A 27,818-nucleotide genomic window follows, 5' to 3' on the forward strand; every position below is an offset into this window, starting at 1 on the left:
TAATGAATGAATGTATTTGCAGGGTTGAGGAATCAATCAAAAGCTCTTTGGTGCTGTCTTTGTGAAATATCTTGAAATTTGTGAAACGTGTGGTACAAATGTGCATATATATTATGTATATGGATACAGACAAAGTGTGATTTTCATTTTTCTTTCATACATGTTGCTATGAATTGAGTTATGATAAATTTCATGACTGTTATACCTCCATGTCTTTTTTACACTATTTTTGGTAATATGACCTTCTGATGTTGTTATCGTTCGTCCTTTGATTACAGTGGAACAATATGTAGAGCTGGTGGTTTCAATTCAAACTTGACTTATAATAGTAAGATTTTAAAATGGGGCAAGAGGTTTTCAAAAGAAATGACAGACATACTCAAACTGTTAAATCAATTTCACTGGGACTCCATTGTTGATCATCAATAATTTTGCCATTTACTTTATTTATTAATACTCAATGTATGAAATGAGAGAAAAATGCCTGTCCTGATTCCCAAAAGTCCAAGCTGGTGTCTTCAAATGTCTTTTTTTCCTATGACCAACTGCCCAGAATCTAGACATATCCTAGTTAAATAGATCTAAAATAAAGAAGGCAGGACATTCTCACATTGGAATCTATAGAATCTCAGAATGAAATAAGGTTCTTTGTCAATTTGATTTAATTAATTGATTATTTTTCATAAACTCAATATTCAATATTTGTATGAAACGGTTTTATTATCAGTGACTAAAGGGAAAATACTAAAACATCCAAAGGTTAAATGTATGAGTTGCCTTTAGTTCCTGCACTGAGCTCAGAATAATAAGCTTAAGGAGCAACAGTGAGTTTTACTTCTCATACCTCTCATAAAATAGACAACAATAAAGAGAAGGACAGTGTTTCCTCTAGAAAAAAAAACATCTATCAACAATGAGCTCTGTCATTGAAACTAAATCATTTTAGACCCCTCTCTGTTTGGACAGTCATATTATAAAATAATTAATTTTATCAGAATATCAAATTTACAAGATTGTCAATCATTAATCTCAATCCACTGATGAAGACAGTGAGATGTGTTGAAAAACTTAAAAGTAAATGAAGTCGAGATTTTTAAACTACTGTTACCATGTGGCATTCACACAGTTTCAGTTCGGTTTGTGGTGGGAATAAAGAAACTTCACCTTCATTGTACCTCCCACTTCTGAAAGTAAACCTATGCCCTGAGACACAGTAACATTAGCTTAGTGTGCACACTTAATCTGTGCACTTAACTGGACTGAGATGAGTCTGTGAGGGGACGGTCACTGCTGAACTGTCATGAAACGTCCTGGATGAGCCTGGTGTGTGTCGCCCGAGGTATGGGGCAAGAGAGCTTTACTGGTTGTGCCATGAAAAAGACAAAAACACCTCTCCAAGATGAAAAGACTCATGGTCATCAGTTTTTTTTTTCAAGTGTCTTAAATAAAAGCTGGAAAACACATTTAAGAGCAGAGGATATACTCCACAAGCCTCTGTTTAGCAGTGTGGCATCATCAGGATGGTGTGTGTCTGCTGTTGCCAGTGGTGGAAAGTGATTATATAAATTTAATCAATTAGTGTAATATAGTCTGTATATATTTCCAATGGATGTTATCTTCCACTTATACAATTTGAATTAAGTTAAAGGCTCCAGTGCTTTTTATCCCAAAATATATGTGATAACTGTGCAAATTATAGGGTTAAAAAACCCTGCTGTTTATAAAGTTGTTACATTTTACCACTATACTTTGCAGACATCAAAACTCTCCAAATGCATCATTAGTAGCAGCCTAAAATATAATAAATAATATTGCACTTTGTGGCTGTTATAAGGACTTTGTCCACCGCCGGCTGTGAACAGAAGAAATGGACCTCAGAGCAGTATACTGTAGGATCTTGGTGCAAAGATGCTGCCACAAGTTTAAGTGTGTTTTTAATATTCGGACGATTTAGAGATCTGTCTGAGTTGAGCTCCGCTTCCTACAGCAGAGTAATCACAGCAGAATCTCAGGGACTGTCCAGTAACAGAAAAAAAACTGAGGCCCTTTTGTGAGCAGAGCCAAAGAAACCAATCCTCCCCACTGTGTCTTGGGAAACTCCCCAGAAGAGAAAAAAAAAGGTCACACTTAACGCCTCCTACCCCCTTTCCAACCCCCACCGCTACCCCCTCCCATTCTCTCCCTTCACCCCGAAGTCCAATTAGAAGGAAGGTCAGGGATGTTTTTGTAAGTGGGGGGTTTCGGGGGGGAGGAATGCACGTTATGTCTGCAGGCGCAGGGCTGTCACTGCTTCAGACCACCAACACATTTTCTCCCGTCACATGGTCCCTCCTGTCTTTAAGATGAGGTTTCAGGAGGTGAAAGTAAGGCTACGTCCTGTTTTGTTGTTAGAATCTGTTTTTTAGTGTGTCACACAATGGATCTGGGGATTAACATGCTGACAAGTCTAACTTTATAAAAAAGCTCCCATTGATCTGGTCACATTAAGCTGTGCAGTACAACAAATACATAGGATTCCCCTCTAAGCCTCCCGGGCCTGTGACGCAGTGTGGTCACTCTGCTTCTTCACATATTAATTAATCCCATTAAGTAATCAAAGGAGTGAGGGGAGTGGAAAAAGAGAGGTTTCTACTTATGTATTCAATAAAACACTTAATATAGAGACATGAAATAATCAGAATTTCCCAACACGTTGAAATAATACAATGTCATAACACAGTGTTTAAGAACACCCTCACTACTGACACACAGTTTGTTTTAAGTAGCAAGATTCTTTTTTTTGTCAATAAAAGTAGACCAGGACTGTAAGTGGGCACACAAAATGCTGGTGTGTAGTAAAATAGGCGATCATATTATTTGCAATGGAGTTGTTGAGTAAAGCTATTGTCATTTAGCAATGTCTCTATTCTGTTTGATTACTTATTTAGTCTTTTCTTTGCAAGGTGCACTATTAATTGTTCCATATTCACAGCAGAGTCAGTGCTGGTGTAATGCTTGTGTTAATGCACAGTTATGACGCGCCTCTCTGGTTTTCTTCTGTATAAATTCTGTCTTTCAGCTCGTTGTTTTGGATCAGTCTCAAAGTTCTCATCAGCACAAGTTAGCTAGCTGGTGAATATTGGAGCATGTAATATGTGCACCGCCACGTGTTTCCACCGAGGGTAGCTAGCTGAAGGAGAGTGTTTGCAGGTTGGGGATAATAAGCAACTGTTTGCTTTAGCACTTCAACATTTATTTTACTTTAGAAGGTTTCAACAAGCATTTACAACTTTTCCCACTGACCCCAAGTTGTCCCAAAAAAGAAATGAAAAGATCTGTTCAGGTGAAAAGCTTGGCTCTATCCAAAATAAAAAGGTAAAAAAGAATAATTAATTGTATTAAGAGTAGAAGAATGACCCCCCCTCCCCCCAGAAAAAAAATATTTAAATGTAAAAATTTATTAGACAAAAAACAAAACACAAATGTGGAGTAAAAGCAATTTCATTACACGAAGTGTGGATAGGAAACAAAAATGATTTTAAAATGTCTTAATAGCTGTTAAAAAGAGATGAGTCGTTCTTTTAAGAGCGCTGTGGTGCATATTAAATAAATTACAACAAATAAAAGATCAGGTGTGTCAAAAGTAACTCCAACCAATCAAAAGCTGCCTCTGTTACTTTTACATTACATTTAGCTGACGCATTAATCCAAAGTGAAAGACATTGAGGACAGTTGTGCAACAGCTGGAAAGCCAGTCCCTCATTGTCAGAGCCCAGAGAACACTTCAAATAGAACGCCACACTAATAAAATAGGCCACCACACACAATAGCAGAGATTCTGCAATTTCACTGACCCTTCACTTGTTTACATGAACCACACAAAGGCAACACGATGCCGCCTCTGAGTTATATAACACGCCGTTGTTTCGGATTATGAGGCATTGTGTGGACGACAACATCATCGGCATCCTTTCCCATCATGATGACTCTCTTACTCAAGCATCAAGCCGGCTCTGTGACCACATCTGCTGCCGCAATAAATGTGGAACAACGAAGGCCCCTCTTTAAGGCAGACCACTGGAAGAGAAATGGCACAACTATCCCACCTTTCCACAGGCTGTATGAGGGGGGGTTATATCTGCATCAAAGTGAATGGACCACACGCCAGCCGCAGCCTCAGAATCTTTGAGACACGATTGAAATCCGGAACTAAAAAAAAACTTAATCAAAAACAACTTGTTTGGAATAAAGGTCAGGCTTCTACTTTTGAATAAACAGTGTGAACAAACCTACAAAAACATTTACTATTGTATCGCATTGAACGCAAACAGTCATATACACTATAAGAGACAAATTACAACATTAATATTGCATACTTTTTATCCATTACTGACCAACAAGAAAATCTACTAAATAGTTGGCTGTAGTTCCATTTTAGTAAAATAAGGTAATGTCCAAATGAAAATACTCTTTAGGGATATGAAGGCTGAGTTGCATTTGATAATATCCACAAAGATACGGTCAACAGATGCCCAACGATGATAGAACATACTGCAAACTATATTTAGTTTTTGAATGCTTAATATCAGAGTTAGTATCGTCACTAAAGAGCCTTCGAATTGGAACAGTCTAGTTGCACCGCTGTGACGTAATTGGTCTTCAAATGCAGCTTCCGATGGATGCTGCCCTCAATTGAGACACAGCTTATATGAACACCCCCCTTTGAGGAATTCTTTATCTTGGACCTTGGAATTTCTGAAATGTCCAGTTATGTGTAGCCATGGATGCACATTTTTAATGAATTTGTCTGAAGACTTTAAAACAGTCTCTCTTTCTCATTATACATTTGATTTTCTTGCACTTCTGCAAATGTTGATGGAGTCAGAAGGATTAACTGAGTTCCAGAAAAATGTAATTGGTAGTCAAACATAGTACTAAATCTTCCTCTCAATGTTTCCTACCTTATTAAAAGTTTCAACTTCTCTCAAATATCCAGACATTGAGCAGTATTATCCTGAACAAGTGAGTGAATCCACCTGGATGATCATACATGGATCTTTACATTTACACTGTGTACAAAGTCCTTTTCAACTGAAACTTCACTGCTAGAGACATAACTAAATGTGTTAGTTTCTGCTGATAGAAATCAACTAAATCCAAATAAGTAAAATTGAACTGAATAGAAATAAAATGAGTGGCTAGAATAAACACTGGTTCCTCTTCACTGAAACCAGCTGCCTGCTCGTGCTGGAAACAGTTGATGCGATGCCGTGAATCTGAACCAAAACACTCATTGGGGGGCAAGAAAGCAAAACAATAAGCTAAAAGAGGCTAAAGTTCTGCTGTGCAGGAACACAGACAAGTGATAATTCTGTTTGTCACTAGATGAGCACCCATTTTAACAGGGTGTGTGAAATGACGTCATGAATAGTTTAAAAAATGCCAGGTCGTCATATAGCGTATAGTAATGCATTGACTTTTGCTTCGTCATCTTCATTATGAAATGGTGTTTGCATAATCAAATTGGGGCATATTCAGTGCAGAGGGTGTGCATTGCCCCTCTGATGAGCAGTTTTAAAGTTATGGGAAGAATTTGGTTGTGGTTAAAAAGAAAGACCTCAGATGTACAACTTAAACTATCCCATCATCACAATCTCCACATCACGCTGGACTCACACATGTGTGCTTTGCATTTATGCTTGATGGTGGGCATGCTCGATGCTTGGTGCCAGTGCGATAATCATAATAACAACAATCTGAAAGTTCCATGCTTGGGACACACTAAGCCTACTTTCAAGCATAGGTACCATGATAGCTATCAATACAATGCTAAAGAGTACACAGAATCCCCAACCAGAACACATGCCAGGTTAGCCAGCTGCCTCTGTCTCCCAAACCACAACATCCTTACATTAGCTAATGCCTGTTCTTGCTTGTTTGTTTGACCATGATTTGATTGGCTGGTGCTTCTGTCGCCGCATGAAAACTTGTTGTTGCATCCAATCCAACACATAAGTGTGAGTCCAGCGTATAGGACACACTACGTCCAACCCTGGGATGAGGGGTTGGTTAATGCATTGCTGTAGTTCCTGGTCACCATCAGGAATTTAACTTGCATAAGGACACCGTGTGAGCCTGTTAACAACAACAGCAGCAGACAAGCAAAATTAATACATGAATATTATGATATCTATTTTGCCTTGATGGTTGAATATGAAGTGTTTGAGGGATGTCATATCCCTCTGAACTCATCATAAAAGACTGAGGGACAAAAACAGTTTTTTCTAAAATGAGGGCACTGCTCCTGTAGGAAGAAGCCCTTCACTTGCATTAATTTGCTATTTTTTGCATGCAGCCTGAAACGTTTGGATGAGCTCTCTAGGGGCTGCCATCAGCCTCACCATGGCAGTGCTTACCACTTCAATCTGTAGTGCTTTTCTACCATCAGAGAGCTGTAGTGTGTCTGCATGTGATGTGTGGCTGCCAGCGTGTCGGTTGTGCAGGGGGCACGGTTCAAAATCATCTTCAAACACTCGCTTACAAGCTATTGTGCAGAACATGCTTCGTCAAAAGAGAATGGATCACGGCATCGAAAATGAGAGAACAGCAAAACAAGAGATTTCTGGAGGAACGTGAGTGCAATCGTTTCATTTTACCGTTCACTCAACAGTTTGCTCACCAGGACACTCAGTGTTGGTGTTGTGTTATAAATACACATACAGAGTACATATACATTGTATTCAGAAGAGGTATTTAGGTCTTTGAGCTATAAATCTCTCAATATTTCAGAAAGATTTTAACAGACTTTCTCATGAGCAGTGTCATCACTGTTACTCTAAAATAATGAGGGGGGAAAGAGAAGGGGAAGAAGATGAAGTTGATGAAAATGTAGTTACAGGGGGTGATTTTGAAAATGAGGAGCGTATGTCATCTGTCTTTTATGTGGAGTAGTTGACAAAGTGGCTTGGTAGAAGGGTGGAAGGAGGAGGGGGACTGGGTGGGTCAAGGAGGCTGGAAAAGATGGAGAAGAGTTTTTTGGGGTTGGAAAATGAGGACTGAATTTTAGTTTGGTAAAAAGTGCTTTTGGCTGCGGAAATAGAGGCAGGGAAGGAAGACAGAGGAGATTGATAGGTGAGCAGGTCATAGAAAGAAACAAAGAATATTTGTCAGAAATAGCCATTTCCTTTCTGACGCTTGCATCTGTCGGCACACACCGAGTCAGACAACCACGGAGCTGGGGAGGACTTACGGACCTGTTGTGAAGTAAGAGGACAGAGAGAATCGAGAGGAAGACAGCGTGGAGAGGAGAGTGTCTGTGGCAGAGTTAGGATGCATGAGTGAGAAAGAGTCAGACAAGGGGAGGGCTGTCAAAACAGATGAGACCAGAGAGGAGGGAGAGAGGGAGCAGACGACGGACAGGTAGTGAGTCGGTTAGTGAGATAAGTTTCAGATTGTGAGCGAGTAAGAGATAAAGAAGTGGTCAGAGATGTGAAGTGGGGTTACAGTGAGGTTAGAGGTTGAGGGGAAATAAGGTCAAGGTGGTTACTGGCTTTGTGAGTAGGAAGGGGAGGACTGATGAGAGAGCAAAGGCAGAGAGTAAAAGTATTAGGTCAGGTGACTTCTCTGTCTGGATGTTGAAGCCACCAAGAAGGACAAGTGGGGGGCCATTTTCTGAAATGTTTGAGAGGAGGACGTTTAATGCCTCCAATAAATCCCCCAAAGGACCTGGTGGGCGGTAGAGAACAACAATGGTTAATTTTACCAGATGAGTTACTGTCACAGCATTACATTCAAAAGAGAGTGGGGTAAAATGTGGCAGCAGGTAGAAGGAAAACCTACATTTGGGGGTGATAAGTAAACCTGTACCACCCCCCCCTACCGGTGGGTCTGGGTGTGTGGGTGAAAGAGTAGTCAGAGGAGAGAGCAGCGAGGTGGATGTATTGGCCGGTGTGATCCAGGTTTCAGTGAGAGCTATAGGAAGTCAAGTGATTGCTGGGAAGCAAAGCCAGAAATGAAGTCTGTCTTCATGGCAAACTATTAGATTCAGCTTTTAATGTTGTGGTTAAAAGGCCGAAACACCTCATGACTTCAAGGTACAACTGAAGATTATTATTTTATAATTATCTTCTCACCCCTATGCCGATGGAGGGGTGTTTGAATCCAAAAAACACTTTCAGGTTTCAGGGGTCCAATACAAATCCAATACAGTTGAAGTAACTGGTGATTACTTTTTCAAACTTAAAAAAACAGAAAAAAAACGTGCCTCCATACTGCTCCTGTGGTGTCATCAAGGTGTCCTTCACTTGAAACGGAATCATTTACACCATGCTTTTATCCTAAATGTCCTGAGATATTCTCCTCTGGAACCACGTTCACGTTTGCACACACTGCACACACTGCAAACAAGCTCTGGTGTAAATGATGCTGTTTCAAGTCTGATGTGAATGTCGGGGCTTGGATGACATCACATGAGCAGTATGGATTCTATGAAGTATGAAGAAGAAGTCACCAGTTGCTTCATTTGCATTGGATTTGTCTGCAACACTGTTTACCCCTGAGTCTCCAAAAGTGTTTCGTGGACTCAAACACTTCCCCCACCCATGCATTGGACTAATGAGTGGATTTTCATTGGAAATAAATCAGCTCTTTTCTACCCTTCTCTCCTCATCCCCATTTCTCTCTGCTCACCCCAACCAGTCAAGCCACATTGAGGTGTGCGAGAGCTTTCCTTCAGATATTGAGGGAGTTTTTTCTCTCCAGTCACCAAAGTGCATACATTTTAAGGTCTTAATCTCACTATGTTATGAAAAATTATTTTTTTCTCATTCATTTTTTGCCATGGATTTCATGACCTTGTTCAGATAGGTGCTATCCATATTATTATTTACGGAAGCCCTAAAGGGTCACCCGTTTTCTCGTGATAACGAGATAATTTTCCTCCGAAAACGGAATGATTGTCTCGTTAAAACGATCTTTGTTATATCGAGATAAGGAGATAATAAAAATAAAAAAATCGATGGTTCTCGGCTTCCGTAGTCTTCTCAGATGACACACACTGATGTGTGCATTATCTATAGCAAGGCATAAAGCTATTTCAGCCTGTGTCAGGCCTTGATTGAAGAGATATGGGATGCGGTGATCGGTATTCTCCTGCTCCTCTGACACTGCTACACTAAATGATGTTTCCTGCAATGATTTAATACGTTTTGTTTTCTCGAGATCTCGAATTAATTATCTCGTTATCACGGGAAAACGGGTGGAATAAAATGTATGTATGTGTGACCCTTTAGGGCTTCCGTAATTATTTGTTATTATAAATGTTATATGTATTTCTGCGGTGACACTACTACAAACGTGTCGTGATTAAAATGTGAAACCAAGCTTAATCCTATTACGCTCACGCGCACGCCCAACACGCGCGCCGCTGGCTCCGTCCAACTTCCGGTTCCTCAGAGTCATATGACCGCTGCTGTCATCTGCCTCAACCAGCGAGCGAAGCACAGCGAGCATCGGTTCCTCTCGGGCTTCAATCTCTGCATTCGACCATGGCGACACTGGTGGCGAACAGGGCGATGGACGTGAACGGCCTGGCAGCAGCGCGGACTCACACGCAGGCTGTGACCAGAAACTACATCTCTCAGCCCAGGATAAGTATGTGACATTAGCTGCTGGGTGTAGCGGGTGGCTAGCGAGGGTGCTGTGCTGCGTTCAATGACACGGGAACGGTGGGGAATGCGAGGATTTAGTGGGGGAAATGCAGTCAATGTCAGCCTCCAGAGGACAATTGTGCGAACAAAATGCAGCCTGTACCCCTTCAGTTATAGAATTAAGTCTTATAGACTTTGGCCATTAAATGTGGCTGCTTTCAGGATTCCAGAGACTTTTGAGTTGGATGACTTGTGTTGGATTTGTAATAGTCCTGACCTTGTGAAAATGAATTGATATGAATACGTAGTGCTGAGGGGGTGTCATTTAACTCATGTGTGAGTGAAAACGTGATTAAAAAAAAAAAAGAAAAACAAATCAATTCACACGATGCAATTGTAAATATTCCCAGTGAACGTCAACGCAGCATGAAGGGGCAGTAACGCTAGCTAGCTAACAAGCGAAGAAGTCACTCAACGGGAATCACGATTATAAATAAACTAGCGTACTTTACAGTGGCCAGTGAGTGCAGGGTTGTGTCATAGTTGAATCATCCTATGGACTCTGCTCTTTAAATGTGTGTATAAACCAGTGAGACTCACTCGTGTCATGTGCTGCAGCCAGCTAAGCTAACGCGCTAGCTCGCTGTTGCTAACAGTGGCACGACGTACATTCATCGTTAAACGCTTTAGTTAAAATGACAATCAGTAATACCGGGGGGGTTGTCAGACATACCATTTTCATATTGGGGTAAATCCATAATTGTCCCTGTTGTTACTGTATAAGCGGAGCGTCACGACAATCTGACGCAGCTAAATGTTAGCGCAGTGGATTAGCTAGCACTGACAGTCAGCTGACTGGTGGCAGCCTCACGAATGAATGAGATGGTGAAAGTGTTATTTTCTGATGTGCTGTGTTGAGATGGAAACATGTACGTTTGGTTTCACGGCCCTTGAAGCTTCAAGTGACTGCGCAGCCCTCTAGTCAGTGATCTGCATCTGCATTTTAGCAGCATTAGCGTATCGAAGGACATGATGTTGACAGATGGACGATCTGTCCATCATGTGACTGGATCACATGAGTGGTGCAGGCTGCAGTGGTGAGGCCAGACATGGGAAGCTGCAGTTTAAAATAACCCACAGTAGTTTGCCAGATGGAATCTTTTATTTGGGTGTAGTATCTCTCTATTGTGCTGTTGAATTGAAATACTGCTTCAAATGTTTCTCATTTACTGATAAGAAAAGCTTGACTTGTGAAATTTCTTGCCATAAAGGTCGGCGGTTCGATCCCCAGTCCTTCTCATCTGCATGCTGAAGTGTCCTTGGGCAAGATGCTGAACACCGAATTGCCCCTCATAGAACATAAAAGTGCTGCTAATAGTGTGAATGTGTGGTTTTGCAGGTATTTATTCAACTAATATTAAAACAATGGGAAAGCAGAAGAGGGAAAGCAATAGGCCCAGCAGATTTGTATGATATTTAGGACTGCAACTAGTAATTATCATCATTATTCATACATTTCCTGATTATGAAAGTACAACTTTGCAAATGGCCATTACATGATTAAACAAGGAGAGCAGATGTCTTCAAATATCTTGTTTTGTTAGGCTACAGTTTAAAATCCAAATATGTCATTTTGTTTCATAGAATATTAAGGAAAATTGCAAACATTCACATTTTAGAAACTTAAAAATATAATAATTCACAGTTTGGCAAAAAGTGGATTCTTATTTTTTTGTCAGTCAATTAAAAATGTCATGTACTGTTTTTCCACAAAGCTTATGAAGTCAATGAGGTACATTTTGTTCCTGGAAAATTAAACTGATTAAAGACCAGTTTTGTTTGCCACATGATTCATAGACTTAAGTGGCAAGTGTTGGTCTGGATGCAGCCTAAAACTGACTTTACATGGAAACTAGAAATCTTTTTCTCAGTTTTCTGTTTCCTTTTGAATATATAACTCAAATTAATTTAACTGAAAGTCCTGATGTATCCAGAGTTAACCCAAAATAGTTTTGAGTGGGTTAATCTGTCTGAAATTTCATTAGTCTGAAGAGTTTGAACACTGAATGTTTTAGCAGTCTGTGATGGTTCAGGTTTATTAGCACTTGCCTGATAAGTGTGGATTATAGCAGGGGGGGAGATGGTTCTTTCACGCTTTTAAGGGTTTTATCTGACTGCTAATCACTGCAGTATTTTAAGCTCAGTCATCTTTCCTTTAAAACAGAACAGGAATTTGATCAAACTACACACGTCTGTTTTGATTATCTGAGAGAATCACATGGGTTCTGATGATTACAGGGTTTTAGATAAGTATCCTGCTTTGGGAGTGGTTCAATTGTTGTATTCAGAAAAGGTGCAGATGATTGTTTCATTGTTGTCCCACTCAAATATAACAAAAGCATCATTTATCTAGCTTCATCTACCTTGGTGACCACAGTCATCAGTTGTGTTTGTGTTGGCCTTATTGTTCATTTTTCTGGCTGTGCTGATTACATAGTTCGTATCAACCCAGGAAGTTTTGACCAATTTTTGTGTTGTTTGGCACTTTGCTCTCTGAGCCTGATGTTGAGTTTTTGCGGTGACTTTGATTATGCTATCGTTATGCTCTTACACTGAGCCGTGTTGAAGCTATGAAGCCAGTAAGGTGATGGCTTTCTCTTTGTGCAAGTGTCAGAGAGGCAAGCATGGACTAAAAGCTTTTTAGCAAACTGGAAGGAAATGACTTAATGGAGCTCGGGCTATCTGAGAGCTAAGCAGAGAGGGTGCAACATGGGATAAAACCCTTGTCCTAAAAACATCTAACCATCCTACTCTTGAAATGCTCTCATTTTGTTGTAACAGAATGGCGTGCCTTTTTCTCTCATCAAACACATAACCAAACAGCAGTGGGTCCATTCTGATGATGAGGCAAGCAATTCAAAGCCAAATGATAATCTTGAGTAAGTGTCAGGAAACTTTTTATGTGCTCTTCAGAAACTGTAGGTCCTGCATTCACAGTATGTGCATGTTTTAACCCCCCGGCAGATAGTTAGAGGAGATGCTTTTGCTTTAATATCCCTTATACTATTCTTATATAGGAGAGGCTTTTACAAAGGCCAAGTATATAAGAGTACAGGTAATCAATGTGATTCACCATTTTGCTACTGTTTTGTTTATAAGTTAGTTCTTTGTGCAACACCCTTGGTAAATGAAGCATCCTTGATGACTATGATTCCTCTCAAAACCAATGCTGGGGCAGCTGGTTGCTGTTGTCAGGCTGAAACTGAAAGCATTGAGGTGATATGTGCGAGGAGAAACAGACTAAGCGGAAACAATGCAATGTATCTAGGAACATTATAAAATGTGGAGCATATCCTCTTGTCACCTGTAGTTCACCTAATAGCAAATATAGTCAGTTTAATTTTCGGCTTTAAGCTTCATTGAATTTAGGGGACTGTTCGGCCTTGACAGAGGTATATGTGCTACTGAGTGCCTTTACAATTTACATAAGTAAATAATGAATTCATAACCACTGATCAATACATTACAATGTTTTTGCTTTCAATTTTCAGGGCAGTTTATTATTTATCACTTTGCTATTAAAAAGATTTATAGGAGAGACCTGTGGTTTCTTGCTCAAAGCTCATCCTCCAGCTTCAATAAGACATTGGGACACTTAGTTTCCACCTCAGGGACCAGAGAATGAAGGGGTGAGGATCGGATGAAGCATAACTCTCAGACTGCAATGTACCAATTCTGAATTTCAGTATATTGTTTATCCTCACAGCCTGTCATATCACTCTGCTGCTCTAACTTTCTCCTTTTGATCTTAATTATTTTCACTTCAACTCTTTAAAGATTTTTAATGTGAGTTTATTGGTGAACTAAAATGGTATTTCTTTAATGTAATCAATATTCAAATGAGCAGAGTGGAGAGTAAAGGGACCAGGTTGTTGATTTAAAGCTCCAGTGTGTAAGATTTAGGAGAAAGGTAACTATTGGCAGAAATTTAATGTAGAATAATTCTCATGATGTTTTCACTAGTTCATGGGGTGAGGTGAGGGGTGTTCAGCTGCAACATGCAACTTCAACACTAGATATCACACAATTCTACACACTGTACCTTTAATTAATGCTGTGTAAATATCATAGCACTCTTAGCTGGATTCCTCAAGGTAACAGATAAACATGGAGGATATTTATTTATATGACATCAACTGTGGAGCGGATGAATTTAGCTGTAAAGCTTTTACAAGGTCTTTCTGCAATATGAGCCTTCTTTTGATAAAGGATGATTCTTTCTCTGCCACTATTTGAGAATTTCATGGATGGTAAAAAAAAATTCCAACACTTAGGATCATGCAATAACTTACAACATGATTGACACTGCAGATGTTAATGATCCCTAATGATCCCAATAAGTCTGGGGTTTGAGGCCTTGAAAGTTGTAATTTTGTGGCTCTCATCTGTAGACTGTGTCTGTAGGATAGTGGTATTTTGAATCTGTTGTGGGAGTCCGGGCATTTTTCTGTTGGTTCAGACTTTTCGTACCCAAACCAGTCGCCTCTCTTTCAGGTACCAACTTCTTGTTTTGGCTCATCTCCTGTTCAGAATGACCACGTTCTGTGTGATGTTCACTTTCCTCCACGTTTGTCTGTGCTGCCTTCAAATTTCCTGCCTGTAGATGTTTTCATTTGGAAGAACACAAAGTGGAATGATGAAAAAGTATTGCACTGAACAATGATTTTTGATGCAAAAAAATACAAGTATACCATACAGTAGTAGCCACCAACCCTTTAATCCCAAGATCATTTTTAAATTCCAAATGTAAGCCAAGATCTACAACCCTGATATCTTCCAAAAAAAAAACACTTAAAGGTTCAATGTGTAGAATTTAGTGACATCTAGTGGTGAAGTGTCATGTAGCAGCTGAATACCCCTCACCTTCTAAACATGACAGAACCTGTGGTGAACTTCAGTTGTCATAAAAACTCAAAAGGTTTTTAGTTTGTCCAGTTTGGACGAATGTAAAAACATGCAGCCTCCATAGAGAGGACCCCCTCCATGTAAATATTAAGTATTTCAATATAAAGGGCTCATTTTAGGGGTAGAGAAAACAACAATTTCCTCAAATTTAGATGAAACACACTGGTGAAAACATCTGGATTATTTAATATGTAATTTCTGCTAATAGATAAATATCTTACGCACTGGACCTTTAAGAGTTTCATATTCATTACTTTTGCAATTTCTGTTCAAGGCTCAATGTACGAGCAGAAGTATACAAATATAAAGGCAGTTATGCTACTTTCTCTATTCAATGCACAATATTCAACTTCTCATTTCAACTTTGCAGAGGTTTTTAGATTTTACATGAATATGGCCATAAATATGACTATTTTCTTGCATAAAAGTAGTCTTGTGTTCTCAAACAAATACCAGTACTATAAAGTATGGAGCCATGCATCGTCTGCTCCTGCAAACATTTCACAATAGTACCCTCCCCCCCTTTTTTAACAAATTAACAGATTTATTTTGAAACGCGTGCACAAAGTTTTGCAACCATTTATGTTTGTGACATAAATTCAACATATAAACATTAAAACTCAGGCGAAAGATCATTTTATCTGTCAACCACAATGTTTATCTGTCGGATTTGTCACAAACGTATGTATTTCCAACACTTCCCGAACCCGTTTCAAGGTAAAGCACTCCAGCGTTTCAATATATACATTTTCCTAATAGGGCTTTGATTGTTATCACAAGACTGTAAGCTGCGCGTCTTCATAGAGACTTGAGAGGAGAGTCCTGACATTTAGTTTAATACATAATCCGACTTGTATTCGAGGAAATGCAGAAAATATACCAGAAGCTCCCCTGCCAGTAGTAGAACAACAGACAACTACTACACAGCTCATCTGCAGAGCCACCGCAGCCAGTGAGTCCAGAGCGCTACAGGGATTGACAGTGAAGACTGTTGAGATCGACCCGTCCATCGAGATCGACGGGTTGATCTAAAGAGCTTATCAAACAATAGTTTATCTATCGTCACATGATATTCATGTGACAATAGATAAACAGAGGTCCTCACTCATATTGGTGCTAAAGTAAACAGTAACATAAATGTGGAGTGTAGGAAATCACACAGACTTTATTCAGCATAGCCAGTTGCCAGGCATCAACCAGTCTATAAGATCACGATAATGATATGGTTGTTCACCACCTCTTTGACTTGACAGAGCTCTAAGGCAGCTATTGAAAAAGCCACTGCGAGACAGAGCAGGAAAAATAAACAAATAAAGACATTTCATATCAGACCAAGTCTTTTCTTTTACGAGGCCTTTGTCTCTCTCATGTCAAATGTGACAAAAGCTATTAGTCCACGAAATGGCTCGTCTTTGTTTTAGCTGTGCATTCTGTCATTTAGTGCAATGAAAAGACATGGAGCAAGGCACTAATTGTAATAATGTGTAGTCACGATAAACAAGTGTCTCATCTGTCACTATGAAAGTAATTTCAATAAAATCAATGCTATTTTTGCCGCCGTTCTATAATCCACATTCTAATTAGGCTTAAGCAGCTAGTTTGTCAGTTGGAGAGAAAAAGACTCTCCCGTGGGCGTTTGCCATTCTTTTCATGAAAGAACATTGAAATGTGGGCTAAGGATTTGACACCATTTCTGTCTGCTGCATGTGCACAGAGTCATCCCTGTGAGTGACACTTGTTTTGCTGACCACTGTTAATTAATTTCCTGACATCCCCGTCTGACAAACTGTTGGATCATTTGGAGAAGTGAGAATGTATTTTCAAATGCAAGAAATTCCCCATTCCACTGCTTAACTTCCCCAAACCTTTGGACGTAACACTAGCATGACAATGTATCAGTGGTTTAGCCTTTTTATATACTGACATTTAAAGTGGCACCAGCTTATAATTATTATTATTATTAACATTATTTATTAGTAGCAATCCACTAATGCACTCAGACATAATTAATTAAAAGAGTACAAACTGTACTAATTAAAGTGTGAGCATATAAAGAAATATATAAGACAGACATAAGATGATACAATACAAACTGAATTATTGCACTATGGTTATTGCCCATGTTTGAGTTGATACTGCAGATGGTGTATAAAAATATTAAAAACATACAACTTGCAATTTCTTTAATCATGAAAGTTTTTGTAATGTAATGTTCTTGGCTTTAATTTGAACGTCCACTGAATGAGGGAACAGATGGAAGTCTGGCTGCACTTTAGTTACTAATAATATATTCTGATAGTTAAGAGAGTTTTCATATGACTATTTTCTTGGCGCACTCTCTTCAATCTCATCATCTCAAAACGTTCGTCACTTTCAATTTCCATGGTCAGTTAACTTCCGTAGTGCTGCACTATAGTTCTCAAGAGCCCTGTTGTAATGCAATACATTAACCATGCACATCTTTGTGCTTCTGTCTTCTCAAAGCAGGGCTTCTAGGAAATGGAAAGCAATGGGGTCTTTTATTTAGCACTTCAACATAGTGTTGATGGTCAAGATCAAGCGATAAACATTTGCATATTTCAGCTCACCATCATTTTCAGTTGACATTGAATCTGCTGCAGTGGATTCTAGGAACAGTTAACACATTATTTTTGTAGACCAGCTTGTAACAGCCTGCAGGTTGTTGCAAGTTTTGTCCATCTCATCTCTGCATGTTATTTTTGTGACTATTTTACTGTTTATGTCTGCCAAAGAGGTTATGTTTCCATTGTCGATTGTCTGTTTGCAAGTTAACGCTAAAACTACCAAAGGGGATCCAGGAATTTTTTTCAGCTCCTTTACATTGAAATAACTGATGTTTTCTGGCAGTTTTGTAAATTTCTCTACAAATAATGCAGGTGTCATGTATTTGTAGAGTAATAACGGGTTCAATTTGGTGCATATGTAGTTAATGAACAAGATGCATTTGATCTGATACATGCATATGTAATACGCTGATATCTGTGCTCTCCGAGTGCCCCTCTTTTTCATAGAGGTCATCCATTTTTCTGGCTCGGGCACAATAGACAAGATGATGTCACCGTTCTTATTACTACATATACTAAGAAATGGACATATGAATGAATGATGAGATCAATGGGGCTTCCGTTATGAACATTTTGTTGAGTGACATGATTACTGTTACCAAGGTTATGGTATATATTTTATGCCAATAGATGCTGAAAATTCAGACGTGCTTGGCTGGCATGAATAAAAGAATTCAAACAAAACAGCAGAATGCAAGTTCGTCTCATTGATGGGTATTTGGTGTGTGTCTCTTAAATTGTCCATAGATTATCTGAAGGCCTTTTTTTTGTGAATACAGTGTTTTTGTTCACTGCCTTTAGGTTGTTAGCTTAATCATTAGTTGTGGGTAGTTCCTCCTTTTGCTCTAAAACAGCCTCAGTTCTTCATGCCATGGACTCCATAAGATGTTGGAAAACATTGTGCTCCATGTTGATGTTTCACATGTCTTGTTACACCGCTATACTACCTGCAAACAGACAAGGTTCCGAGGACATGAGTCCCCACTCTGCTTGCAAAGTTGCTCCAGGTTTGAGCCTGATGACACATCCTCACAATCAGTGCAGTGAGGTAGGGAGTCCTCTTTACACAGAGTACCTATGCACCTGCAGGGTTAAAAGCCTGTCTCAATTTTAAAGGGGTGTCAAAACCGCAGGATTTAGCAAAATGCTTTGTGTTTTAAGCCTACGTGTCCACTAAAAGTGGCGGTCCGACTGTCCCTGAATGTACCTCTTCGGAAGATATCAGTGGAAATTTAGGCTAGGTTTACCTAGCTTTAGGTAAATTCCCTAATTTTGAGTCAAATTTGAATGTCGGGGCTACCGGACACTTGTATGACACCACATGAGCAGTATTATTATGTTTTTTTTTCAGTTTATTTATTACGTCTGAAGATAAGTCACTAATTTCTTCAATTGTATTGGATTCGGTTGCTACACTGCTTACCCATGAAAGTCCAAAAGGGTTTTGTGGACTCAAACACTTCACCCATGATAATAGATTAGATATAAGACATAGATAATAGATTGATTAGCCTTAAACCCACTGTTAAATGGGAATGAGATAACAGTGGATGCTATGGATCACACTATTGCCTATCTTGGCGACTTAATTATACAGCATTGTACCTTTTCAAGTGGCTGGTCCACCCTACAGTGACAAATCTGAGAACTCAGCAGTTATCGTGTCATCCAAGTGAGGCAATGGAGGCACCAGAAACAAGTAGAGCAATGTCACCTGTACTCAGGACCCCTGCCAGAGGCTTGTTAAAAGCCCCACTCATACAGTTTTTCTCATAGGGCTTAAAGGGCAACATCCTCTGTCCTTGACAAGAGTATGATGTTTGCACCCTATTGGCTTGACTTCAATGCACATGTGCACTGTGTAATGAAGCTGATACTTTAATTTGATTTTATTTTGGAAAATTTCACAGCCCTACTGTGGACTTTTCTCTCCGATCTTTTATATTGTACACTCAACAATCAATAATTCTCAGAACACACACATGACATGTGAGTTTGGTATAATGGTTGAGCAAACCTATTTCTAAATGATTGAGCTTTTGCTTCTTCATATCATAGCTAATCCTAACCCACAGCCTTTGCTGTGATTACTTGTCAAAGTGAACTGTTTTCACCAGTCATAAGAGGTGTGGAGCAGAAGGTAGATAAATCCCAACCAGCATTGTAGGTACACATTTTTGTTTTTCACCCTGTTGTTGACTACTTTTATCTTCACCACTACCTTCATTCATCCATGTCAATATTAAGTTGACAGTGACAAAATAGAAACAAAGGTTATGGAATGAGTTTAAGGAGTCAGAATCTGTTTTCAGACTTGAAGGAGTATGTCCACCAAATTGGGTCTGGATTTTCTCTGGAGTTTAAAAAAAAAAAAAAGGCTGCCGGACGTTCTCCACTGAAGACGCGTTCACAACAACAGGTAAGGGGTGGTGCAGCAAGCAGAGAGGGTAAGGAATAATTCAGCTGCGGACAATCTCATTTTCCTACATGTTAGCGACACAGGCGTCGGCTCTTATCACAAAAACATCTCTTGACATTGTCTGTCTTTTACATGTATCGCGCTGCTTTTTCATCCGGAAATATTTGCATTCTTTTTTGTTTTTCTCAAGTTCCCGTCTGTCAGGTGTTAGAAATGTCATCAACACACCCCGTCACTCGATGTGTTCTCACTTTGGGTCCTTTAAACATTCTGCAGACTTTTTACAAGGGGGATGGCAGGAGAAACTTGAGCTGCTTTCAGACATGCACTGGACTCTGCAGCCCCTATCTATGTAGATGTTCATGTGTGAAGCCAAATGTCTGATTGAGACACTCCACAGTTTCTGCTGACTTAATGGCCTCCCAGTATAGAATCTCTAGAAATGCAGGAGATGTTGATGTGTGAACTCAGCAGGGGATCATTCGCAGGATTCACAGTGAGTGGGGGGGGGGGTTGATGATGCTTTTAACACGCAACAGATGCAAAAAAAGAAATCAAATATCTCACGGTGAAAAAGCAGAGACATACGACACTGCTGTAAACAAAATCACGTTATGGCCGCAGCTGAGTTAATACGTCACTTTCTGCCTGTCTGCTGCACCTGGCTGCTCCACCTCTCGCCTGAATGATGCAGAGGATTTGTTGCTGATGTGAACGCGTCTGTGCAGAGAACCTCCTGCTGCGTTGTGCATGTGTGAAAGGCAAACTCTGGGTAAAGTCCGCAGCCAAGTCTCTGGATTTTACCCAGAGGTCATGTCTGAAAACGGCTTTAGGAAAAAGAGGTTCTCTGAGGTTCTCACTCAGTCATTACAGCCCCTCTGGAGAATGTCCAGAGGTTCTCTGGAGTTCAGTGAATGTCTGAAGCAGCTTGAGTGATTTTATCATGTTGGTTTATCGACTCACTGTTGCATGTCGTGTGTATGTGGTGAAGTGAGGGAAGGCGAGTTTGAGTTGGTTGCAGGGATTGAGGCAATTAGCATTCCCTTGTCCAGTGGGGCTGTGGGAATCCCTTGAAGTAGAGGCTAAGGCGTGATTGTGAAGCTGCACATCACAGCAGCCACTGCTTTGTAGCGTCCATTATTTGTCAGATTGATGATGCACCCTCATCTCCATCCGAGCTCCAGCCTCCTCCACCCCTCCAGTTCTCCCCTCTTTCAGCTGGGAAATTGAATTGTGTTGGAATGCTCTGTGCCTCTTTTCTCTGGCACTTGAATGGGCTCTTTAGTATTTCACACCAAGGTGTCCTTCAGGGTGCAAGGTCAGGCTACCAAAACAGCTTCTAGTAGCGGATTAGGACCAATTAACATCTTTGTACACAAAGAGCTCTGGCAGCTGAACAGGCTGCAGGGTGACCCACACTGCCGTTGCATGCCAAGCCAGGGGACTGCTGCACTTGAACTGAAGTAGCAAAAGAGGGGTGGAGAAAGTTTTCCAAACCTAATGGGAAATGTTGCTACTTCACACCTTGTGAACATATAGGCCATTGAGCAATTGTTATATAGTGAAATGAGAGTGCGAACCACCATAAGTGTACTTTTTCCCTCTCCTTTTTATAACGGGTTACATGGAGCCAGTGATGGCCTTTAATCCAACTAGAACTACTTATTCATAATGTTGCCACACTCAAGACTAGTTCCACCACATGACTGATAAAGTAGTTTTAAGGAATCAAACTTTGGAAGACATGAATGCTGTATCATGTGCTGCATTTAATGTATTTCTTGAAACTTCATGTCATTGACCATTGTAGATTTTGGGGCAGAATTACAGAGTACACTACACTATGATAGAAAGTAAACTAAGCTATGGTAAGTTTGACATTATTGTGCTTTGTGTCTTTTACCTTTTACCAGAAACTAACTAAATTAGCTAAATTAAATTAGAATCGATGAATGTTTGGTGTCTGTGTCACCTTAACTCAAACAGCAAGTGCTCCTTCATAGAGCGGCCTTATCGCACTAATGCTCAGCATTTTCAAGGAATAAACCCAGTAGATGCTAACTGACCACTGCAGCCACATGATAGAGTATATTTATTCTGAAGTAAATCTGATGTGAATCACAAGATAAATAATGGTTAAGGGCTAATAATTACATCACAAAATATCTGGACGCTTCCTTCTATCTAAGTTTGCTCTACTGTTTGTCCAATAAGTAAAAGTGTTCATGATGGTTTTATATTAATGTCTGTACTTCTTGAATGTGATATTGTGGTAGTCAAATATAGCTTGATGTTCACAGTGAAAAAGGAAAAGTCCCCTCAAATTTCTTTAACCATCATTGTAACCAAATGTCTACCTAAAGATGCACTGACTTGTGGATTTCTAAGAGGTTACTGTATAATTATGTAGCCCAATTTTCCCCACAGCATTATTATCGCCCTTCAGGAAATAGCCATATGCATCTCTTTTGAGATCTGTGGGCAATTTGTAGGCTAAGTGTAGCTATTAAGTCCTTTTATAAACATGGCCAACACGGATAATTTGCCATTTGTGGGAGAAGGACCTGGCCACATGAAAACATAATGTTGTGAATTTGATGGAATTTTAATGAAGCCTTGTGTTCTTTTTTTTTTTGCTTTTTTTTTATACTTGTTTCATTTAAAAAATTTTTTTAGATGGTCATTGTGATAAGAAAAATCCTTATCTTAATTTCTGAAGCCATGCTCTTAATAAGAGCATGGCTGTAGTTGATTTATATTTTGTGAAGTACATTTTACATGACACATACTTTGGTACTTTGACACATACACATACATTCCCATTAACCTAGTATAATATGATACTATATAATATAATGGCTGCAATACTGTAGCACATTGACAGGACACTTTGTTGGCCTCTGCCTAATTAGTGGCATAGTGAATGCCCCCCACTAAGCTTTTGAGCTTTACATTTGTACCAGTCTGTTCCAATTTCCTCGTGTCTTTGATATCAGCCCCAGGACTGACAGTTCACAGATAAAGAGGAACACCAGACCATGTTAGAAAACCTTGTCGAAACAATGCTGCCGCCTCCAGTTCCCACCCTCTTCAATCCCATGTCTTTGCATTTACCCACAAGTCTGCAGATGTGCAGAGGAATGATGAAGGGGGGCGTCAGCAGATTCCTTCCAAACTCAAGCAAACAGTAAAGAAAGCAATGGGGTTCAGTCTAGACTGTGTGTGTGCATATATTGCCTATATATGAACTTTTTCAAATCGATATTCTGAGTTTGTCCTACAGAAATAAAATCCAGACAAAGCATAAGAGGTTTTTCATAATAAAAATATTAAGCTATAGCTTAATGGAAAAGCTCCACTGGCAGACCTTCACTTCAGCACCTCTATGTACCACCAGATAGGACTCACTGATAACTTTGCAATTTCAACACAGTTAAAACTCCAAAATTAAGTTACTACAGGTAAAACCAGTGTGGACACGTTTCATTATGATGCAATTACCACGTTGAGTAACTTTCAAGCCTCATTGAGTTGATTTTGATGAAATGAACTGAAATCTCTGAAGCCCTGAATGATTGGGAAAACTAATTTAAGTAGCAATTTACATCGGCAATTGTATCAATTGTGAAATGACTGTGGGTAATGTAAGTTGTAAGGACACAGGATTTAGTGCACTAATTGTGTGGAACCACTGAAATGGTGCATTTTAAGCACAAATAAAGATGTGAATAACTGTTTCATCTTACTGATGATTAAAGAAATACGCAGCAGACCAAGTTCAGGGAAATGACAGTGTGCTACGTGGCTGACATATTTGACATGTAGTTTTCATTGAGCTCTAGTATGTTCTTTCAGTACATCTTGCTGCAGTGATTGTTGGATAATACTGGGGGAGGCCACAGGCTATTCGCACTAACCTTCATCGGTGATGACCCTTCATTTAGTAGTCTCTTATTGTGAGGCTCAGAACTAACCACGTACCTGTGTAATTGTACTCACTATTCGTGGACAAGTGGATTTCATGCATTTTTTCTTGACATTTGCCTGTCTTTGACATTTGGGCCTGGAAGTGCATGAAAGCTGTTTTAAATCTCATCATGAAAGGTCAGCTTGTTATTATTAACTGTGCTGGAAGGAAGTCTACCTGTTCCCATGTTAATTGGTGGCTTTCGGCTCCACATGAGAAAGCCAATATGGTCAGTTTTACCTGCCTTATTTTACTGTCCTGTGGCCTCTTGAAATAAAGGAATCAATGAATCTTTATATGCAACCCTTCTGTCTTTCAGCTTACTCTACTGTGTCTGGTGTAAATGGACCCCTGGTGATCCTGGATAATGTGAAGGTAAGGCTATAAATGAATTCATATAATAATAATAATGACGATGATTATTAATAATATATTCACCTATTTTGAAAATTCATTTTGAGAATATATCGATGAGATTGGAATTAGCAAAACTGCCAATTGACAATATGTAAAAGTATTTTCAGAAGCAGTTATGAAATAAACACGGTCATATTGGCAGATCCCTGTTGTATTGGTGATACGTGTTTCATCTTTGGGCAGCTGTAGTGAAACTATGTTTAATCATTTTGAACTAGTTTCCTAGATATGCAGAGATTGTTCACCTGACTCTGCCGGATGGCACCAAGAGGAGCGGGCAGGTCCTGGAGGTGATTGGAAGCAAGGCAGTCGTCCAGGTAAGAAGCAGGATGTAATATGTCTGACTGATTGTCTGACTGCACCGATTGTGTGAGCGTCCTGCTGCTGTAAATAGTTGTGAAGGCACCAAATGTGCATTAATCCAAAGATGAAAATAGTCCACAATGCTTGAGTAGCATTTGCCAGAAATGCCCTATCCTGTGCTTTGACATAGCTCAACATCTATTGGATGGATTGGCAGAAAGTTTTGTACCGACATTCACAGATCCCTGTTAATTATTTGTTGATGCACATCTTTTCCCTCTTGTAACACATTCAGGTAAAATCCTGCCTATTATCTTAGATTCAGCTGGATATATTGGCACAAAAATTAGAAATAGATGTCCATTTGACTGACTTTTCCTCTTCCATCCCTCGTGTCATGTTGAATTTTTTATATATTCATATATTAATAGTCCAGGGAGAATAATTGCCAATATTTTTGATGTTCTGTTTTTTAAGCACTTTCCTTTCATCTGTCACTGCTGTCATTTCATTTTGTCCAATAACATTCCCATTATGTACTTTGTATTAAAAAGCTATCTGGAAAAAATAAGATGCTTAACCATGGTAATCACTGTACTTGCTAAACATTAACATACTAGCATTGTCATTGTGAGTATTAGCATGCTGAATTTGAAATGCTTGCTGTGTGTGTTTGTACAGGTGTTTGAGGGAACTTCAGGCATTGATGCCAAGAAGACAGCCTGCGAGTTCACTGGTGACATCCTGCGTACTCCAGTATCAGAGGACATGCTGGGTATGACATCATCAATATATTTATACTGAGCAAACTGAATCCAAATGTTACACTCAAGAGGAACAAAGTAAATAATCCTCATAATTCTCTCTTTATAAAATACAGATGAACATTTTAAAGCATGTTAAATGCTGCTTAAAGAATCATACTACATTTCTTTCAATGTGCTTATTTAAATTATGTTTTCAATCTACTCAGTGAATGGTAAAAGCAACAGCAATGAATTGAACCTCCTCAGTGAATGATCTTGAATATCTCAATCAGCGCGATTATCTCAGTACAGCACAAGGTTACATATATTTAAATAGCTGTAGAAAGTAAACCTGCTTTTGTTTTTGAAGTATCATTAATCACATCTCTGAATTTCTAATAACTTCTCCTTGTTACTTGTAGACTCGACAAGAGCCATCAGAAGCACTCCTATCTGTTAAGAATCTGACACAAGATAGAATAGATCAGATGTGGTTGGAAGTGTCATCTAATGAACTGCATTTTATCACTGTTGCTAAGTAATTATCTTTGAATTGAACTTCCAAAGAAACCACACAGTTGCTATTTATCATACTACAGATTGGATTTCTGTTCGGCTAAAGGGCGACAATCTTCCTTTTTTCAGGGCGCGTGTTCAATGGATCTGGCAAACCCATCGACCGTGGGCCCAATGTGCTGGCTGAGGACTACTTGGACATCATGGGTATGACCTCAGTAACCTGTTGCCCTTCTGTGGATTTGAAGGATTTTTCTCTGATGCTAATGGACATTTTCAATCAAACAAAAAGAAAAATACTGGTTCAGGCACATTCTGAAATTTTGTCCACTGAACATGAACATGAAAGTGTTCCATATTTCCCAGGTCAGCCCATCAATCCTCAGTGCCGTATCTACCCGGAGGAAATGATCCAGACTGGCATCTCAGCCATCGATGGCATGAACAGCATCGCCAGAGGACAGAAGATCCCAATTTTTTCAGCTGCTGGGCTACCACACAATGAGGTGAGACCACCAGACTAGCTCATTTCAACAGATATAAAAAAAAAAAAAATTCCTTCCGTACCTGATTACCAGCCTGAGAGCATTTTCTGTATATAAGGAAAATGTTATCAGATCCCTCCCTTGTAAAAAAATGCAAAGTAAATATATTTCAGACTAAAAGAAAGGCTTCCAACTTACTACACTGGTAATCAGTGTTACTGTAATAAATCAGTGATTATGTTATCTAATTAATTGGTCACTACATAATTTCTACTGCATATGTCAACAATGTACTATCATTGTGGAAGCTGCAATTTGTGGTGCTGTTAAAAACATTCTGTTATGTTGACAGACATGCCAATTATTTTGTCTAGCCCCCATTCATATAAACGATGGTAGGCTAACCGGAATAAATCCTGATGAGAACAGAACATTTAAAAATTAAATAGCTGGAACATAGTGTTCGGTAAAATGGCAAAACCTCCGCTTCTTACATTATTCAAATGTCTGCTATTCTCCTGTCATGTGACACCAGTTTGACTTCTGCTTTCTTAAACTTCATGGTTCTCAGGTCCAGTTTGACTTCTGCTTTCTTAAACTTCATGGTTCTCAGGGCTCCAACATAAATGTTACACACATTAATATATCAAGTTGTATAAAAACAGTGTAGTAAAACATTTAACTGTTCATTGGTTAGTTTCTTACATGACCTGCACACATATACATAGACATAAAAAACACAACAGAAATTATGGATTAAGTAGGAAATACTCTGTCTGCTTGTGGGATTTGTAGTTTGCCAGTAAAGAAAGCAGAACTTCAGCTAAACTCACAGGGCTTAAATTCACTGCTTGGTGCTTGGCATTCACCAAGCTTTTGCTACAGTGTGTGTCATAATCATTGTGACTGACAGCTGTGCCGCACAAACAGCTTTGTTGTGGTTTTTCCAGCTCGATTGTCACAATAGGCTAGTTTAAGTAGGACAGCTTGGGAAATTGTCCGATAGCAAAGAAATTTATTCAACTAGAAATACACTGTGGAGCACATACCTCCACCAAGGCCAAACAGTCCTACACATGTAGCTCTTATAATAGAAAAAGAAAAGAAAAAGGAAGTAGTCTGATAATCTTTGGCAAATTGTAAAAACTCACTCATGTCAAACTCATAAATATGTCCTTTTTCCATCAATATCTGGACATTCTTTTCTAAGAAATTGACAAAAATGATGCCCCATCTTGCAATGTTAGGGACAGAAAGTTAAAACAGTTCCCGGATGTGTCCATTTAACCGGATTAAAATTTTAAGGAGTTCTTCTTTGGCCAGTGTAGGGTGCACTGTAATCAATTTAGTTTTGTTAACAAACAACTAAAGACACACGGGTGAAAACACCTCCTTTTTAGAGTTGATGAAATAAACAATGGCCACAAAGATAACTCCATTGTGTCTGCCAAAAAATCTACTGAACCACTCCAGGACAATTGAGCTGTCTTGAATGACCATTGGTTGTTCTTGATGCTCTTCAGGTAAAAGAAGAAGTTTTCTATGCTTCTTTTCACTCCTACAGTCCTTAACACATCAATGCTCAGGGGCAACATTTAATAATGTTACCTTCTCACAATGGAAAACCATTATCAGACGGCAAGAACAATTTATTTCTTTGTGTACTTTGAGGAATGTTTTAATATCCTAACTTACACATTATTTATAAGAAATCTGTTTTGAACTTTTTATTTTCTTTGTGTTTGAATATGTGAGAAAATGTATCCCCCTGCTCCCCCCTCATAACGAT

General features: G+C 39.3%; 1 protein-coding gene across 1 annotated transcript in view; it reads left to right on the forward strand.

The window, feature by feature from the left end:
- Positions 1 to 9,368: 9,368 nt before the first annotated feature.
- atp6v1ba (ATPase, H+ transporting, lysosomal, V1 subunit B, member a) overlaps positions 9,369 to 27,818 on the forward strand; it is a 30,807-nt gene continuing 12,357 nt past the window's right edge. The window contains exons 1-6 of the mRNA XM_020095751.2: positions 9,369 to 9,630; positions 23,882 to 23,937; positions 24,198 to 24,296; positions 24,964 to 25,057; positions 25,674 to 25,751; positions 25,911 to 26,050. Of these exons, the coding sequence (XP_019951310.1) occupies positions 9,525 to 9,630; positions 23,882 to 23,937; positions 24,198 to 24,296; positions 24,964 to 25,057; positions 25,674 to 25,751; positions 25,911 to 26,050 (573 nt within the window). The 5' untranslated portion in view covers positions 9,369 to 9,524. The remainder of the gene's footprint in view (positions 9,631 to 23,881; positions 23,938 to 24,197; positions 24,297 to 24,963; positions 25,058 to 25,673; positions 25,752 to 25,910; positions 26,051 to 27,818) is intronic.

The sequence above is a fragment of the Paralichthys olivaceus genome, chromosome 14, assembly GCF_024713975.1.
Source record: "Paralichthys olivaceus isolate ysfri-2021 chromosome 14, ASM2471397v2, whole genome shotgun sequence".
NCBI lineage: Eukaryota > Metazoa > Chordata > Actinopteri > Pleuronectiformes > Paralichthyidae > Paralichthys > Paralichthys olivaceus.